Source organism: Lutjanus erythropterus, chromosome 1 (assembly GCF_056507025.1).
Source record: "Lutjanus erythropterus isolate fLutEry1 chromosome 1, fLutEry1.hap2, whole genome shotgun sequence".
In the NCBI taxonomy this organism is placed as follows: domain Eukaryota; kingdom Metazoa; phylum Chordata; class Actinopteri; order Lutjaniformes; family Lutjanidae; genus Lutjanus; species Lutjanus erythropterus.
In genome coordinates, this window is record NC_139317.1 from 26,900,255 (window position 1) to 26,917,927 (window position 17,673).

Consider the following 17,673-nt stretch of genomic DNA (forward strand, 5'->3'; position numbering starts at 1 on the left):
CATTATCTACTCACCCTCATGCCAGTTGAAGGCTGGGTTTATTTTGTTAAGAGTTTCACAGGAAAATAGCGTTGAAGAATATCCCAAACAATTGGGAATCTAAATGGTGACCAGTTTTCAAATGGAAAAAAACAACCAAAAAAAAAAAAAAACTCATTAAATGCCATACTGCTCATCTGGCATTATCCAAGTCTCCTAAAGTCCTGCCATGCCCTTCACACACCTTCACACCACACACATCCAGTTCAGATGGTGTGCACGCGCACATGGATGGATCTACAATGAAGAGTTAGGTGTGAATGGTGTTAAATGATGTCTTTCAAGTCAATTTGGCATGTCAGATCTTTAGGAGACCTGGATTACATCAGATGAGCAGTATGGAGGCATTTTATTTATTTTTTCTCTTGTTTTTATATGGTTAAAAACTGGTCACCATTCACTCTCACTGTTTGGGAGGCTCTGCAACAGTGTTTTCCTGTGAAACTCCAGCAGTTTTGTGGACTGAAAAATGAATCCCGATCTTCAGTTGGCATGAAGGTGAGTAGATAATGACTGAATTTTCAAATTTTGGGTGAACTATCCCTTTAAACAGTTCTTCATAAGGCAATGGAGATATGGCTGATATTAATGTAGGACCACTTTCAACATTTTTATTTCCTGACTTTTTACTTCTACTGTACAAAATTGTATGTTACTGATATCTAGATACATGCTTGGACATACGTCAAGAAGGATGATTGCATCCCCAGACTGATGATTGTATCAGCTATTCACAGGACTAGTGCTCATGGTGGTAGACAGTCTGCAGTTTAGTAAAACAGGCAGACGTAGCCCCTTCAGTGACCAACATACAGTAGTTTGCAGTTCTCAGATACTATGAGGGGTTTGTAGCACAGTTTAATGTCTTCAAAAAGCTTGGCATGACCTTGATTTCCAAGTTCATCTTGCACTGAATATCTGTTTTGAAATGGTTTAATTTTTATAATACTGACTCACCTATTTGATAGGGTTACAGTCATGCTTTTATGATGAATATGGAATGGGTTTTCTGAATGGGTTTGACTCCTTACAGCCTTTGCTTAGATGCAGTGCCTCAAGGTTCAATGCTTCCATCTTTTTTCCATGTACGTACTAATTTGATGATATGACTAAAGACATCTACTCCTAGTCTTAAAATGATGGCACTTCCAATCAGTCAAGTGAACTAATTTAATTGGAATTTATACAACAGCAAATCACTATTACCCTAACTACAGTAAGTATAAAACGTGTAATTGTCAAATTCAGTTATAGTCAATCGGTCCTTGCTTGGCTAATTCTGCAGCCCACCCTCAGTAACATAAAGAGTCATGAGCATTAGTTTACAGTAGGCAACATTTGATTTAAGGAAAGAAAATTCTATTCTCTAATTCTCTTCTGTGGCACAGAGAATATTATAAATGCTTTAATTTCATCTTGCCATGACAATATGAGGTCTGTCAGGTCTGTTCTGCTGTTTTGACCCAAGATATACAAAAGCTGTAGTGTGTTCAAAATGCCACAGAAAAGTTTTTACTTCCACCTAAGACATGTGAAGATATTTTTTTAGCATCTTTTAAGTGGTTTCCCATGGGGCTGTACTGTTTTCTTCAAAGCTTTGAAGCTTTGTTCGATGCCATGGAATTCAAAAGGTAAAATCAAGATTCATCATTCTGCCGGTGTATTGCCACTCTGTGTCAAGCTCACGCTGAAGTTGCTGCTTCTCCTTCTACTGAGTCACTGTGCCGGCTGCCCGCTTTCCTTTCTCCCTCACTGCCAACAAAACACCAGCTGCACAAGTGACACAGATGTGGAGGGGAGGACCACTATTTCTGCCAGTCATAGGGAAAAAAAAAAAGACAGAGCAATTGTTGCTCAAGATTCAAAGCCCAAAAGTGTTACTCGGAACAGCCCCAGTTGACATTACTTTTAAAGCTTATATGACCTGGCCTCCAATAATCTTTGTAAACTTTTCTTAGACTGTGAGCCTGCACGGAGCTTTCCAACTCTTGCAGTGTCCCGGTTAAAGACTAATGATGACCAGGGTTGGGAATGACCTGCCCGAGGAACTCGGACTAGCAATGTCAGTATCATCTCTTAGGGCTTGATCTGAATGTGTTTTTAGCTGTGAAAGGTGCCCTTTTCTTGTTGCTGTTAATGGGTGTCTTAAATGCTTTTGTGCTCCAGGTGCATTACATTTATCTGCCTTGCAGTTTATGGGGACGCACCCTGAGAGCTCCAACCTGAAACTCAGGGAAGGTTAGTGGTAGTTGTTTCAGCTCACGCGGTTATCAGTTATCAGGGTATCAGGCTTCAGTACATGTGCTGCTCGGCTGATAGTATGAGCCTGTTATTTCTTTTCTTTTCTTTTCTTCCGTGGTAATAGTAAAAACAGGCTGTTTTCAGCCTGTGTAAGCTTAGGTAATCCATCCATCCATTCATGACAAGCCAAAATCTGGCAAAACAGATGGGTCAAAAGCTGTAGCGTTTAGCTTGGATTTAATTTGAGGAAAGTCTGCAAATCCAGGTGGTCTTACTTTTTTAAAAGTTTACAGGGGACAGGGCCTACAAAGATTGAAGGATGTTTGAAGTTTTTTTGATTTTTGTAGCCTGAAAATGTGGAACTGGTTGGATGGCTTGCTGGTTGCATGTGGCAAGGACCAGGATAAAAAAAAACAGATCTTTTAGGGTATTTCTCTTCCCTTCATTTGATCCTTCAAGACTTTTTAGTCTTTGCAAGTATAAAAGCAACTTCATGAAATAACTAGGATTACAAAACAGAGGATGCCTTTTTCTCCAACTGTCCTGTCCATCACTCCATTTTTCTCTTGTCTGTCAAGATTATTTCAATTATGTCAGTTGTTTAATATTTTTTTCTGATGGTCCTTTATGAAATTTTAAGGCCGTTTGTGCCCCAAGCTCTCATAAATGTCTGACCCTCGCAGGCAGGGAGTCATTGCCAATAACTAAATGGCTTTAACATTATGGCCTCTGTGAGCAGTTTTATATCCATCATTGGATTATTCCACCTAAGGTTGAGGCAGTATTAGTTTACTTCAAAGGTGAATATAACTTGGAGCCAGTCTCCTCCTTTTTAATGCTGTTTAGGTAGGGATTATTGCATGTGGTAAGTCTTGTGGCTGGTTTCCATCTTCAGTTTCTGGAAATGTTTTTTTATAAAGATAGAAGAGAGGGAAATAGAGCAGTGACATGACATGTGCTGAAAGCTGCAAAGTGTCTATTAATGACCTGCCACAATTTTACAGGGATGTGTTAGGATTATGGAGCCTCATTATGATATAACTGCCCCTTTCACCTCTCTCTTCAGGTTAATAGGATGCTCCATCCATGGTGCATGCTGGACCTCAAAAAAATCCTTGTAGACTTAATTTATGGAGACATTCAACATACCGGGGATTAAGCAGCAATACACCTGAGAAAAGGTCATCAAGATTATTGCACAGCTGATTCAGACAGAGGCACACTGTGCCTTCTGGCATCAGACATGTGACTTTAACAATGTTGTCTTCAAGTAAAGGATTACAGTGGACGTCCCTAGTTTCAATCAAATAACAGTGGGCCTCATGCATGAAAGTCTTCTTATTTTTCTCCCATATTTGTTCTTACATAAAGCGATAAAATGATAAAATCCTACATCGAATTCATGAAACGTGCTGACAACCAATTCTGTTCTTACCCACCTGAGTATGTTTAGGAATCATGTTTGATCCTAAATTGGCTGCACGTGCCAAGAAATTTAAGGTTAGACTAAGGTTAGTAAAAAAAAAAATAAGCAAGAAAGAGTAGGGCAGCAAAAATTAAAAAATAACAGACATGGATGAGCATACTGGAGCCATCATTGGACAGGTTTCTCTGTTGGCAGTGCAGCAGGTGGAGCCAGATCATTTGTTGATCTAAGTCTTGGCAATTAAATCATCTTTATACGTACATATTTTAAATAACTAAATACATAAATAGAAAAAAAATACATTTTTCTTCTGTGTTTTCATAAAGTAAATTATTTTTCTTTTGTTGGCTTTTGTGTAGTTCAGGGCACTCTAAAATCTTGATCTTAACCAAAGAACAAACTGGAAGTATGCAAGTATTGATGAACAGTATTGGGCAAGTTACATCCAAAATGTAATACATTATATATTATTAGTTACTGTCATTTAAAAGTAATTAGTTACATCGCAATATTACTGTCTCTGAATTGTAATGCGTTACACTACTTTTGCATTACTTTTGAGTTACTTTTACTTTATGGTAAATTTATTTTAACAGAGAGAGACAGAATATCCAAAAAATCCAGAAATGATATCATCATATAAAGTTTAGAAATGTATTTACATTTGATCAAATACTTATTTTCTCCACTGTATATTCAGATTCAACCCTGAACCTGAGATGCACAGATTCACTTCTCCTCAACAGCACGTGGACTCGTGGTTTAGGTTGCTGTTTGTAATAATAACACAGCACTCTCTATGACAGCGTTACCTTACCTTGTCATTGCTGGTGTTCACAGGGATTTTGTTGACAAGCTTTATGAACGTCGGTGATTCTACCGTTGATAGGGGGAGCATGTCTTCCACAATATACACTGCCGCAAGTCTCCTCACTTCTCTGGCTTCAAGAAGCATGGCAGACCGAGAGAAACTTAACTTTCGTTGCTTTGTCTTTCCCGTATGCTCGTCCTCGGCTGTCTTTCTCTTATCCGCAGGTGCATCTCTCTTGTTTAGCTTAATGTTAGCGTGGCACCGGTCCAGGTTACTAGTGCTATTTTTTGAAGTAGAGAGTTCCCTCGGTGTCGCACACAGATTGCACTTGACTATTATGCTCTTGTCCTTTTCTCTGAAGAACTAAGAATAATGTGAGTATGTCCATCTCGCAAATGTAGAATCCGTGTCTGTAGTCATCTTTGCGAGTTCCAGCAACAGGAAATGACTCTCGCGGATTTTTTTCTGTTGTCGCGATGTCTCGCGGTGTTGGTGAATTCTTAAAAAACAATACCTAATCGTGTTAAAATGCTTTGTAACGCGCGTTACTTAGATTGTAACTGGTATAATATTACAGAAATTTTATTAGTAATGCGTTATATTACTGCGTTACGGTAATTGCGTTACTTTTGTAACGCGTTACTCCCAACACTGTTGATGAATACCACAAAAGTTCTTGAATTGTTTGCACACACAAGATCAAACCTGTGCATATGAATGTTTCATGCATGAAGCCTATTGTTCTGTGCATTGACAGATATCTGTAAATAATCACAGAATTTGTCCAACACAAATGATCCAGTGCAGTAGAAAATACATAACTGTTTTGTATATCATTCTGTTGTTTATTCATGGGGGCAATAGATCAATTAGACAGATAAACAACAGTGTGGAAGTTCAGATTTTAAGTCCTACCAACTGTGAATACATTAACTCCTTGTGTTTGTGAAAGCATCATAAGCCGTATATGAAATCATATGAAACTACTTCATATTTTGTCAAGGGGGAACATATTCGTTATATTAAGTATACAGTAGATGAGAGGCTGATGTTGTTTTGGTGTATATGTTTTCAGTCTTCAATATTTTGCTTCCCTTGAGTTAGAAGAAATCAGCTATAACGGGGTACTGCTGTGGTGCTTGTCTCATTGTCCTTCCCGCTAAACCCATAAAAAAATCTCTGTTGACAGCCAGACCATACACGGTCTCAATACTATACTCTCTGTGCTCTGTGTCCGAGCGAGCTGCCATCGCTTGGGTTGAATAGCCATGCATCGCTGCATGACTTACAATGGGGACAAAAGGGAAAAAGAAAATAGAACTGTCAAGGTTATCATGTCGGCAGCGTTGGCCTGTTTTACAGCGAGTTTATGGTCTCAGAATGTGTGTCACCACAGTGGTCTGAGGCTCCTGAACTTGAAGGACATACTGCATGTTAAAAATAGAAGGATGACATGTGACATAGTGGCATATCTCAGGAAGCAAAAAAGTAGTAAGAGTACTACATGCATCACAAAGGACAAGTCAGACCAAGTTTACTTGTAGCAAAATTTTTGTTGGATTTTGATTGAGACGTATCATCAGAATTTAAATGAGGACAGATCATTGTGTGTTTACTGGACTGTCAGTGAATAATATTGTCCAGTGCAATCTGTGCAGTGTTATAATAACTGGTTACCTAGGATATGACTTTGTGGAAGGAGAAATCCAACTGTAGCATCCTAAGAGTCAGGATGAAACAGAAACCACACAACTTGCCCTATCCTCTTTTAAGTTGATCTATCTGCGAGGTGTGTGTTTGCCTATCTGTGTGTGTGAGAGAGTGAGTCACATACCAACTACTCCCTCCATGAGATAGTAAATTAGAGCTCCTTTCGATCTCAGGGTTTATCTTATTCCACTCTAATCAGTGTATTGATCTGACCGGCGAGCGCCTGATTTAGACAAGAGAGCCAGTGTAATCCTTAAGTCCATTCACATCCTGATAGTGTGGCTCAAGGTTATACACACATCGCACCCAACTATACTGTAGCTCACCACCCTCATCGCTATTGAGTGCTAGATATTGGGGCTAAACCACCCTCGCGTCAGGAACATATCCTGGCGTTTTCAGGGTTAAGGTGCTACAATCAACATTAAAGCATAAGGCTTCTGATATTCTATATTGCTGTTAAAGCTGCAGTAGGCAGTTTGAAATACACAATGTAAAACCTTCTGTCTCTCTTTCTGCTGCTTTGTATTACTTCTAGGTCCCTCCCACCAAATGATGCATCAAATGTAATGCATTTTACTCGACTTGAAGTGGAACATCAAGATTGTCAACAGTTGTAACTGACTAGCAAACTAGTGTGTGCACTGCTTGGCTTGTTAGGTCTAAAATTTGCACTGGAATATGCAGCAAATGGCCGCAAAATTTTAAAAACACAATACACTGTGGTCATCAGTTTTGCTATTACTCAAGTTGCATCAGTGCTCATGTTTCCCATATGCACCAGCAAGGCCCTGTAGGAGGGGTTATCAGCAACCCTCGTAGATGCCACGCAAAGCAAGATGCTGTCAGCTCTTGTTATGCACTCCAGGGACTTTTTCAGAAACTTAACATGCCCTTGATAAAGAACCCCATTTTTTCCACCTCGCTCTCAAACTTACAGCAAACTGCACAGTACATATTATGATTTTGCATTCATTTTTGAAATGCCACACAACTTTCCAGGATAACTGAAACGCTGGCTTGTGCTTCAGCTAATAAACTTTGCATTTACCTGCTAGCATTTTGCTGATCAGTACTGCACATGTATAACTCTTAACAGAGATGAGAAGAAAGCAAGATGGCTCACTCCTTAGCCACTTCCATCATCAGCCCTGGAGGAAACAATGTGTAAAATCTGATGTGGTAAACAGTGAGTTGCTAGAGTAACTAGCCCGATGTGGCATTTTACTTGCCCCAAGCACGCGGGCAATTCTTATTTTTGGGTCCTGCTGAAGAACCGCAATGACTATTCTCTGTACAGAATCTCTGTGATTGGCTACTTTTGTGCTAGCCAACACTGATTGGTTGTTTGAGTCAGACCAGGTAGAGTTTTCACTCAAAGAATCTCTTTAATTAAATATTGTTACTGACATGCAATCATCAAAATTTGTTATTTCAGCTCAAATGATAATAAAGAACAAGACTATCACACTTCTTCAATTGCAGTCAGAGATGTTTAATAACAATGTTTTAATACTTCATCTGCTTCATTTTCATCAGGTGATATCCAAAAATAACCTGATGAGGGTCTGTGTACTGAACAGTTGTTATTAAATATTTCTGCCTGAAAGTGAAGAAGACAGTGTGTGGGAGTCTTTTGTTCTGTATTGTCAACCCATGGTCCTCTCCTACACACCTGTCGACCTACAAGTGTGCAAAAGTTCTGCTCTTTAACCAAAATTGTGATGGAATATAATTGCCCTCTACAGCCTTGATGTCAACAAATCATTAAAAGACCAAAGTCAACAATGTTATACTATTTCTCAATATGTTCCCAATTCCCTACCAAGTCTGTGGCTCTCAGATCAATATTGCTTTTACTTGGCACTAATATTAGCCAGGTGTGGTGAGTTAGTTTGTATTTATGGAAGCAAGATTGTGTATGATGAATAATGTGAAAATGAAATAAAAAAAAAACATGTTCATCATAATGAAGGGACAGGTCAACAAATGAAACTGTGGTGCTCACTGGAACACTGAGGTCTGTGGTATGGTAGTCTATTAATAAAACTACAACAGGCACTTAATGCTCATTAACATGATCAATTGCTGCTAGTTAGGCTTTTTAGGGGTTCTGTAACAGATAAAAATGTAGAATATCCCCAGATTTATTCTTTAAATGTATGATGGAACTGAGGTGACAAAGAGCAGAGGAGTTTGTGCTTACGTGGGTAGTCCTTGGGATGAATCTTCTCTGACCAGTTGCCATAGAAGGTGACTCTGTACTTTGCCGTTCCACAGGCACAGCAGTCGAGCAGAGGTTTATCTGTGGCGTCACCGTACAGGGATTCTGTACAGAAATGAAGGGAGGGGAGAGGAAGGAAAAAGTAAAGGAGCCAGAGAGAGAAACACAGAGGACCATGAGACAGGCATAGAGAGATTGCTCATTAGTATAAGGAGCAGATGAAGAGTGGTGCCCATCATACAGGAGATGGATGGTTTAAGAAAGTGGGGAGCCGAAGGGAGGAAGGGGAGTTCATGAGAAAAGGGGAGGATGTGCAGCACAGCTCTTTTGATCTGTTGCTCAGTGTGGCATCCAATGTCATGCACAGCCAGGGGTTACACTCATTTACAATCATTCACATGCCAGAGCATAACAGCAGAGAGGAAAGTCCCTGCATTAAAATCAAGAATAAAAGAAAATAGAGGAAAAGAAGACAGTAAAAAAAAGAGACCGGCATCAGTAGGGAGTGGAATGGAGTACCAGCAGGGAGATTGAAGGGATGGAAAAAATTCATGGTAAATTATTTATTCCATGTCAATAAAAGAAGTCTACCTTTCTCACACATTCGCGCGGTGAGTGAGCCTTCATCCTGGAAATAGATTATCCTCTTCTGCACAATGCTTGCCCTACACAGAGAAAGGAAGAAGAGATGGAGGCAGTCAGGGGGTGTGGAGTTTGTTGGGGGGGATCATGCAGGACCAAGTGCAAATGTAGGCGTAAGGGGCAAAAGTGAGAGTGAATGTCACAATGGGAAAAGGGCTGGAGGAGAATAAACATTTGGAGAAGCTGTAAGACTTTGAAAAGCAAGAAGACAACAGACAGCGGGAAATGTGGAAAATCTTGGCTTTTAAGATCTGATAGGAGCGAACAGCGGATTGTGGCAGATGGAACAGGTGCAGAGGTATTCATAATAATCTTCCTGTTTTTTTCAGAAGACTCCTAAAAGCAGGTATCAGGGCCCACAGGGAAATTGCTAAATCAGGCTGTCTTTCAGACGGAGGCATTCAGTGTCTCATACAAAGACCACAAAATGAATGCATCAGCATTAAGATATACGCATACATAGAAATGAGAGGTTGAAAAGCTGAAAAAGAGACAGCAACTAAAAGAGAGATTTTTGCACTGAAGAAAGTCCCTGCAGCTCTTTGTAAGTAAAATATGCAGAAACGCACAGAAGCACTGTATAGTCGGCTATGCACTGTGTCGATAAGCACTGACTGACAGGCAAACAGTAACGCACCCTAAAATGTGAGGCCTGGCAGAAGGGAGCTTCTCTAGATTGAGCTGTCTAAGAAGCTTGTTCCACTGGGTGGTGGGGAACACAGGTCTGAGAGGGGCCTTGACATGTAAATCAGCCACAAACAAACCTTTTCAGAGGCCAGCAGACTTGAGAAAACAACAACAGAAAACACGCCTCCAGGCATCTAACTTCCTCACAAACACCAGCCTTTTACATCAGCCCTGGCTGTGGTAAGGTTTCCATGGTGATAAAACCCAACAATGAGGTGCTGGATGGCAGTGCTAGGGTAAGGTCTGATCCAGGTGGGCCCTGTCCAGCTGGACTGTTTGGATACCATTTATTCTGGAGTATCAAACTAAGCGAAGCTGTGCTGTGCTCTGTTGAGCCGAGCTGATCCCAGAACCAGTCGCTCACTACAAGAGAATACACACGGTGACATCATGGGGACAGAAAATATACATTATCCTCGAAGGTGAGAGAATACCTAATGTACACCTCACTTAATCTAATTCCCAATTTTATGGGTAAATATCATACTGATATGAGTCAGTTGTGTAAATGAACCCCTGGCAACTGTTCAAGCTGGCTTTTACACATTATAAATGATGAGTTATTGGTGTGGGGACGGATATTGGCATAGTCTCACATCTCCACAGTGTAAGCGAATGACAGCGATACACATGTTTTGACATAACAATGGGCCAAGAATGTTTTGTATTCTTATCTAAACCTCCCATCATTTTTTTTGTCAGCAAACCTCAACCAGCTGGTATGTTACAGCTCAGATTCATCCAACTCTTTACTGCACAAATATGTTGAAAATATATAATTTCAGCCTGATGAATTCCACTTGTTCATGAGGAGGTGTGCATTCATCAACAACCCTCAATTACTATATAGGACTGCCTGTTCTTCTCTGTTCGTGTTCGTTTCAATAGTCATATTAGAGGACTCAATGAGAAGTCATTAATCAGCTGCCAAAGATGTGATAATGATGTGATTCAGACTTAAATAGAGAATGATTTGACATGAAGATGGATGCTAATAAAAATCTTGCTAAAGCAAAGCTGTCCATGACTTTGATGGGAAGCCGTGGAGGGGACAGGACAGTCATGCAAGTAGCCTACTTCTCAAGAACACTAGAGATAATAATAGCCTTTAAAGGGTTAGTTTGAATTATTTGGAGCGGGGTTGTATGAGGCACTTAATGCTTGTCAGTGTATTACCTACAGTACATGGCAGGTGATACACCCTGAGTTCAGAGAAACTGAGAGGTGTACCAGCACAGAAGTGTAAACTATATTTAGAGTATTTTCTCTGCTTTACCTTGCTGTCCGACAGCCTTTTCCACCAGGAAACCACCATTATATTAGCCAAGTATGGCTCGATCTTGCTGAACAAGACTTCTTTTACAAAAACGTTTTACCTTTCAGAACATGGGATTTGTTGGTTTACCGCTGCTTCAATTGATGTGATCTATTTGTTTGTGTTATTGTGCGACTTTGGTGAACCTGAACTAACCTTTTGAAACTATGACATCCTGTGTTCTGCAAGGTAAAATCACAGATTTCGCAGTTGGAGTCTGGTTGGTTTGAAAATAGTGAGGCTTGTCTTAAATAATGTTGGATTGCTGTTGAAAAGGCTGTCTGACAGAAACGTAAGGCACTGAAATTATATTAAATATAGCGTACACTGTAAACTGTGTAGTGGCTAAAATACATTTTGCTGCTGACCCTGTCCACAGCAGTGCATTGCTCAGCTTCCTATACTGCTGCTGCTTCTTCAAAATGGAAACATGCCAAGCGCCATCTACTGTGAGTAATACAATGACTATGGATAAGTACCTTGTGCGACAACCCCGCTTTAAATGTTTCAAACTATCCCTTTAAGTGTGTGGTGTTGCACTGTTGGGTACAATGGCTGATCCTGGACAGAGATCTGGTTATCACTGACTTTGATTTCTAGAGGCTTGAAGCCACAACTACCTTCTGTTTCAGTCAAAATACCTCTTTACCTAAACACTCTCTTACATGCTACTATTCTCTACATGCTATCGTACTCTCACACACACATAATTATACTCTTTTACATATAGCACACCATCAGTCATCATCATTTTGTCTCACACACATTATACCAACTCACACAGAGACACCACTATTCTTCCTCAGACACACACTGTCATTTCTCTCTCATAAACTCTGTACTTTCAATCTCACTAAAAAAAAAACACCATAATTCACTCTCATCAAAATATCCTTCTCTCTCATACACGCCACTATTCTGTTTCACGTTCATACTATAGAGGGTGTGTTGGTGTGTATGCGGCCTCTCATAATGTGGATGAAATGAGTCAAGGTAAGCGACACGACCGGCAGATCTCTAATTGTTCACGCTTTAATTCAATCTCACCCCAATTTCACATATCTCCCTGAGAGAGGGGAGCACACTCTGCCTCGCTGCTTGCCCACTTTGCTGGGCTGGCCAGACAATCAAGCGGAGTAATGCTTATTTAACATCCAATTTAAATTCTATCTCACTTTGCCGGATCCACACCACCACCGATCCCAATCACCCCAAAAGTGCACTGATCTGAATGTGCGTGTGTGTTTGTGTGTGTGTGTGTGTGTGTATGAAGGAGGGTGTGAGAGAGCATACGTATGCATGTGTGAGAGCTTAAAAAGAGAAAGAAGAAGACAGTGAAAGGGAGTAAAAAAAAAAAGCAAAAAGAAAAGAATGAGGTAGATTTTGTCTTTCTGTGGCTATGTTCATTTGCATGTCCAGTAGATATGTAAACGAAAAACGAAAATAAATTCTCATTTTGTTTTATTTGTTCTGTTGCAAGAAGTAAAGGTGCTAACTAGAACCATGAAGGGTTCTTTGGCTTTCCCCGCATAGGAAAACCCTTTTTAGTTCCTGATTCCATTTGGAACCTTCTCAGAGGGCTTGAACTAAAGTCCAACATAAAGGATTATACCTAGAACCATCAGTGAAAGGATTCACCCAAAACCCCTTATTTCCACTAAGAACTCTCTCTGGAGGTTCTGTCAAGAACCTTTCCACCTTCCTCTGGTGCTAACAAGAATTCAGCCAGCCCTTTTATTCTGCAGGTTTTATCTTGAACCCACCTAGGGTTTCTTTTATATTTTATCTACACCCTGCCTAGGTATTATTACTTTACTAAGGTATTATCTAGAACCCACATTGGGTGTTCGACAGAAAACCCTTATTATATGATACAAAACCAAGAACCCTTGACAGACTGGTTCTCAAAAAAGAATTCTTCTTTTGGAACCCTTCTTTCCAAGAACATAAACAGAACTTACAAAAAAGAAACACTACATAAATACGCCGCACAAAAGCAAAAGTATTTACATTTAACTTGTGTGGGTCTATGTGACTATAGTGTCCTGTCGAGGTCCTCCTTGATCTGTCTTATCATCAAGCTGAGGGAGATAAACAGGTTGTGACAGCTGCATGTGGCTGTGACATTCATCTGATCACAGATACACTGTCTCACTCAGACAGCCCATCAGAACGCATCGCACAGCCCCAACATATCACACGCCAGAGGGAGATGACAAATAAATTGCTTCCTACCTACAAATGGAAAGATAAAAGATAGTGGCAAGTTCAATGGCGACCGCAATATATAGATTATATTATGTGATTTATTCGGATTCTGTGAACAACCAGGATGTAGCCCACCACTATGATTCAGCCGCAACAATAACTTCTGACTACAGTTCTATTTTTTTATCATCAGAGAACTGCAGGTTGTGTTTGATTAGGTTCCAACTAATGAGCAGAACGCATGACAGTTATTTTCAATCCAATTAGACATAAAATTTAACATTTGATTTACAACAAAGTTGGATGACTGCATCAAAACACCTCTTTGGTAGCGCTTTCTTTTTGGGAAGTTGGACAGTTATCTCTAATACTTTGTAAAGAACAGTCTGGATAAAGTTTTATGTTTTAAGAGCATTTAGAGGTCACTCATCTACTATCTCCAATCAAGCAGCAGTAAAAAAAACCCAACATTTTTTAGGTTTTAAATTGTGCCTATAGGGTTGGGTTCTGATACATGGTCTCAAGGTCTCTCAGATTTGGTTTCCAGGTGGCAAAATACCCTGATTTGAAGGTAGAATAAGTGTCTGTGAGTTGCTTTTAGTACACATCAGAAAACAATAGAAAGACAGTTGATTGTTGAGGTACAAGATATTAGCGGAGGGCGGGATCTCTGTGGATGGAGGCGCATCTACACACTTCTGGTGGGTTGTGAGTGATGAATGAGAGGGATCATTTTTGTACGAGTCTAATCAATACAGTTTTTTGGGGGAAACTGTAAATATTTTTTCTTTAAGCTCAGAGTCTAACAAATCCCTTATTGGACATTTATATCTCCTCACACTGTTTTATTACCAAAAAGCAAAACATTCAAGCAGCTATCAGCTTCTTATTTTTAGACAGAACTAATGTCACTTTCACCAGTTAAAACAACTATCATCACTGGCAGTAATTACCTTCAGTGACTGAAAGAAAAAAAGTCTTACGGTGTCTGCAAGCCCAGGGCTGTACTGACCCAAGAGCCTCCATAAGTGAAAAGAATGGTTCCGGCAGTGGTAACACCCCAAATATTCATCACATAAATTGGATTTAACTAAAAGCAAAGAAAACTTGCAAGGAATGGCTTAGAGAGCAACAACGTGATGGGAAAAGAAAACAAATCTGATGTGGAGACAATGAACACCGGAGAATTGGTTGGAACTGAAAACCATGCAGAGCGAACCGGAAGATGAAAAACTTATGCATATGTATTTATTAAAGTAATTTAAATAGTTGTGTTTGATGAGGTAAGTAGCTTGTGAAAAACATGTAAAACTCAGCAGTGTACACCTCTTATTAGTTTTTTAGCAGTTCATACCTGGGCTGTTCATCTAAGTCTCAGGTTGGAGCAACAGGTTGTGAATATTGTTTCAGCTACCACTAAAAATTGTAGAGTTTTAGATAATGATTACAGATTTAAAATAAAGCTCAAGGTAATTAAATCTGATAAGGGGTTTGAAAGCAATCACATTCAATAAGTAGATTTGATACTAGATTTGATAAAATGCAAACCAAACCTATCCCCACCTCTGTCCTCATCCATCTTTATCCATATCTAACAGTGATGTCAAAGTGTACTGAACACTCCCTAAATGCATGTGTGTATCACTACAGGAAGGTGAGAAATTCAGCCCCTGAAAGTCAGGTAAAAAAACAAGATTTTAGTAGTCCAGGGGTCAGATCCACAAACCTAGCAAAACTTCAATTTGTAGAATATTTTCACAAAAGTAGGAGTGGGATAACAGCAACAGGGACACTTCTGATTGTAGTATATAAGAAAGCCGAAAATAACTGGATTCAATGGTAAGACTTTGAAAGTCAGTGCTCTGAGTTCAGGAGTTTGAATGAGCATCCCTGCCTGACCCTATCATCACAGACCAACCTTAGACGGAACCAAACCACCGAGCTCGCTCTTTCCATCTAAAAGACAGCAACTGCCCGTCAATTATACTGCAGCAAACCACTCGGGAGGAGCGAAACTTCTGGGACAACATTTGAGTCACCGGAGCTTTCTAACAGAAACACACACACACACACACACTTCTAATTTCATGGCCAGATGTCATTTTTTTTAAATAACCATGATTGTTTTTTACAGGCAAGCAGAGAGACATGCAGTGACAGAGCTTTTTGAAGAGACAAAATTAAATTAAAAACAGTCATTTACCCTCCCTGTGGTGGTGATGAAATTGTCCTCTCTGTACTAATCTATATTATTTCACATTGAAGGGATAGTTTGATTTATTTGAAGCAGGGATGTATGAGGTACTTATCCATAGTCAGTATATTAGTTAAAGTAGATGGTGGTCCAAACACCCTCAATTTGGAGAAGCAGAGAAGGGCACAAGAATGGAAGCTAAGCAATTAACTGCTGTGGACAGATTCAGCAGCAAAAAGATATTTTAGCTAATTATAAAAAGTGTCACCCAAAAAAGCAATATCAATTTAAGTGTATGCTATATAAGGAAAATTTTCTGACAGAAACAGCCGTTAAATGAGCAAATTATTGCTTTCTCCAAACCAACCAAACTCTATAGGTGAAATCAGCAATGCTACCTCACAGAGCACGACAGTGCCGGTCTACCACCCGTTAGTTTGTTTGTGCTACTGTGTGGCTTTTGTGTTTTAAAAGGATAGTTCAGATTCACATTATAACACAAACAAAGAGACTGAGGCGATGGCAGACCACTAAGCATTTGGTTGGATTGGAGAGGGAGATATTTTGCTCACATAACAGTGGCTTCTCATCAGAAAAGGCTGGTTTGTCTGTGTCATTGTGTAACTGAATCTAAACTGTCCTTTCAAAACACAGAAGTCGCACAGTAACACAAACAAACTAACAGACTGAGGTGGCAGTAGACAAGCAACTCCTGTTGCTGTTCTGCAAAGAAAAATCACTGATTTTTTCTATGGATTTTGGTTGGTCTGAGGGAGGAATTATTTGAAATGACAATAAAACACATCTAAATAAATGTTAGTTTTTAATTTTATTACCTTTTATTACAGACCATGTACAAAGCAGTACATTACCTAGCTTTCATGCTAATATTCCTCTCTCCTTTCCAAACTGGGGGTGTGCTGACCACCATTGCTATTGGCAATCCACTGACAATTGATAAGTACCTGATACATCCCTACTTCAAATAATCCAAACTATCCCTGTAATATGTTGTTTTGTTCTGTGCATACTGGTTGACTGCACTAACTGTGTATTTATGTGTCTCTGCTGGTATGGGATATACAATAACACAGCCACAGTGTACAAGAGTGTTTCTCCCTCTGAAAAGTTTCACTTGTCAGTTAGTTACAGGAGTTGCACCTTCTCAATCAATCAGACTTTATTAAGACTTTTGTTGTGTTGCAGCAGTACAGAGGCAAACAAAAAGCCTTGTGATCTTTCTGACTGCTAGGTAGAAGGCAGAATAGCGGCAAATACCCACTCCCAGCCTGTAATCGTGACTTTCAGAGGCGTCTCTTTTGAACTATAGACTCGTCACTCTCTCCCTCCCCTATTGTCTGCGCCCTGGTATTACATCCACATCTCTGCACTTTCAAGTATCTCTTTCTAGGCTGTGTGCTCTGTCACATTTTCAACTTTTTTCCTCTATCCACGCGCTTAACTGAATACAATTCTGCCGTCATCCCACTGGTCTCTATGAGGAGAGCAGAAGTGCCATACAACATGACCTGCTGTGAGAAGGCGATGACAACATCACAGGGAGGACGAAAACAAAGAGGAGACGGATAAAAAGCGGGAAGGAGAGAGCGGGGAGCAGAAAAAAGAGAGTGTAGGAAAGCTTGGGCAGGTCATGAAGATACTCCAGGAAGACAAGGACAAGGGAAACGGAAAGTACAAAGGGAGCGAAACTCATTACACTCTGTGGCAGTCACATAACAACATGCATCACTAAGGGATGCAACCTTCTTATCCTCCCTTTATATAGCAGAGACCAGGCAACAGTGAAAGCAGATGTGTACATAAATAGTTAAATAATGTATTGATCAGACGGCCCCCTGTGAGTCACAGTCCCTCTGTATTTCCCCACAGTACTGGATTAATAAACGGATTTCTGCCATCATTTCTCTTCAGATGAACATGACTACACTTCTGTACATGAGAAAGCCAAGAGGACACACAACGACAGAATCGATTGGTGTCAATCAGCCATATAACTAATAAAGGTAATGAATAGTTTATGAAGCCAAGTGGGATTGAAAATTTGACAAGACAGTTTGGGGGAAGGGATGTAATGAAACAATGTTACTGTACTTGTGGACTTGATGTACTGCTGTTCACAACCCCATTATACACTCACTAAACGTAGATTTAAGTC

General features: G+C 39.9%; 1 protein-coding gene across 1 annotated transcript in view; it reads right to left on the reverse strand.

The window, feature by feature from the left end:
- The window catches only part of spon1a (spondin 1a), a 102,612-nt gene that overhangs the window by 75,016 nt on the left and 9,923 nt on the right, over positions 1 to 17,673 (reverse strand). Inside the window, exons 4-5 of the mRNA XM_084718307.1 lie at positions 9,043 to 9,116; positions 8,434 to 8,556 (exon numbers count right to left, since the gene is read on the reverse strand). Of these exons, the coding sequence (XP_084574433.1) occupies positions 8,434 to 8,556; positions 9,043 to 9,116 (197 nt within the window). The remainder of the gene's footprint in view (positions 1 to 8,433; positions 8,557 to 9,042; positions 9,117 to 17,673) is intronic.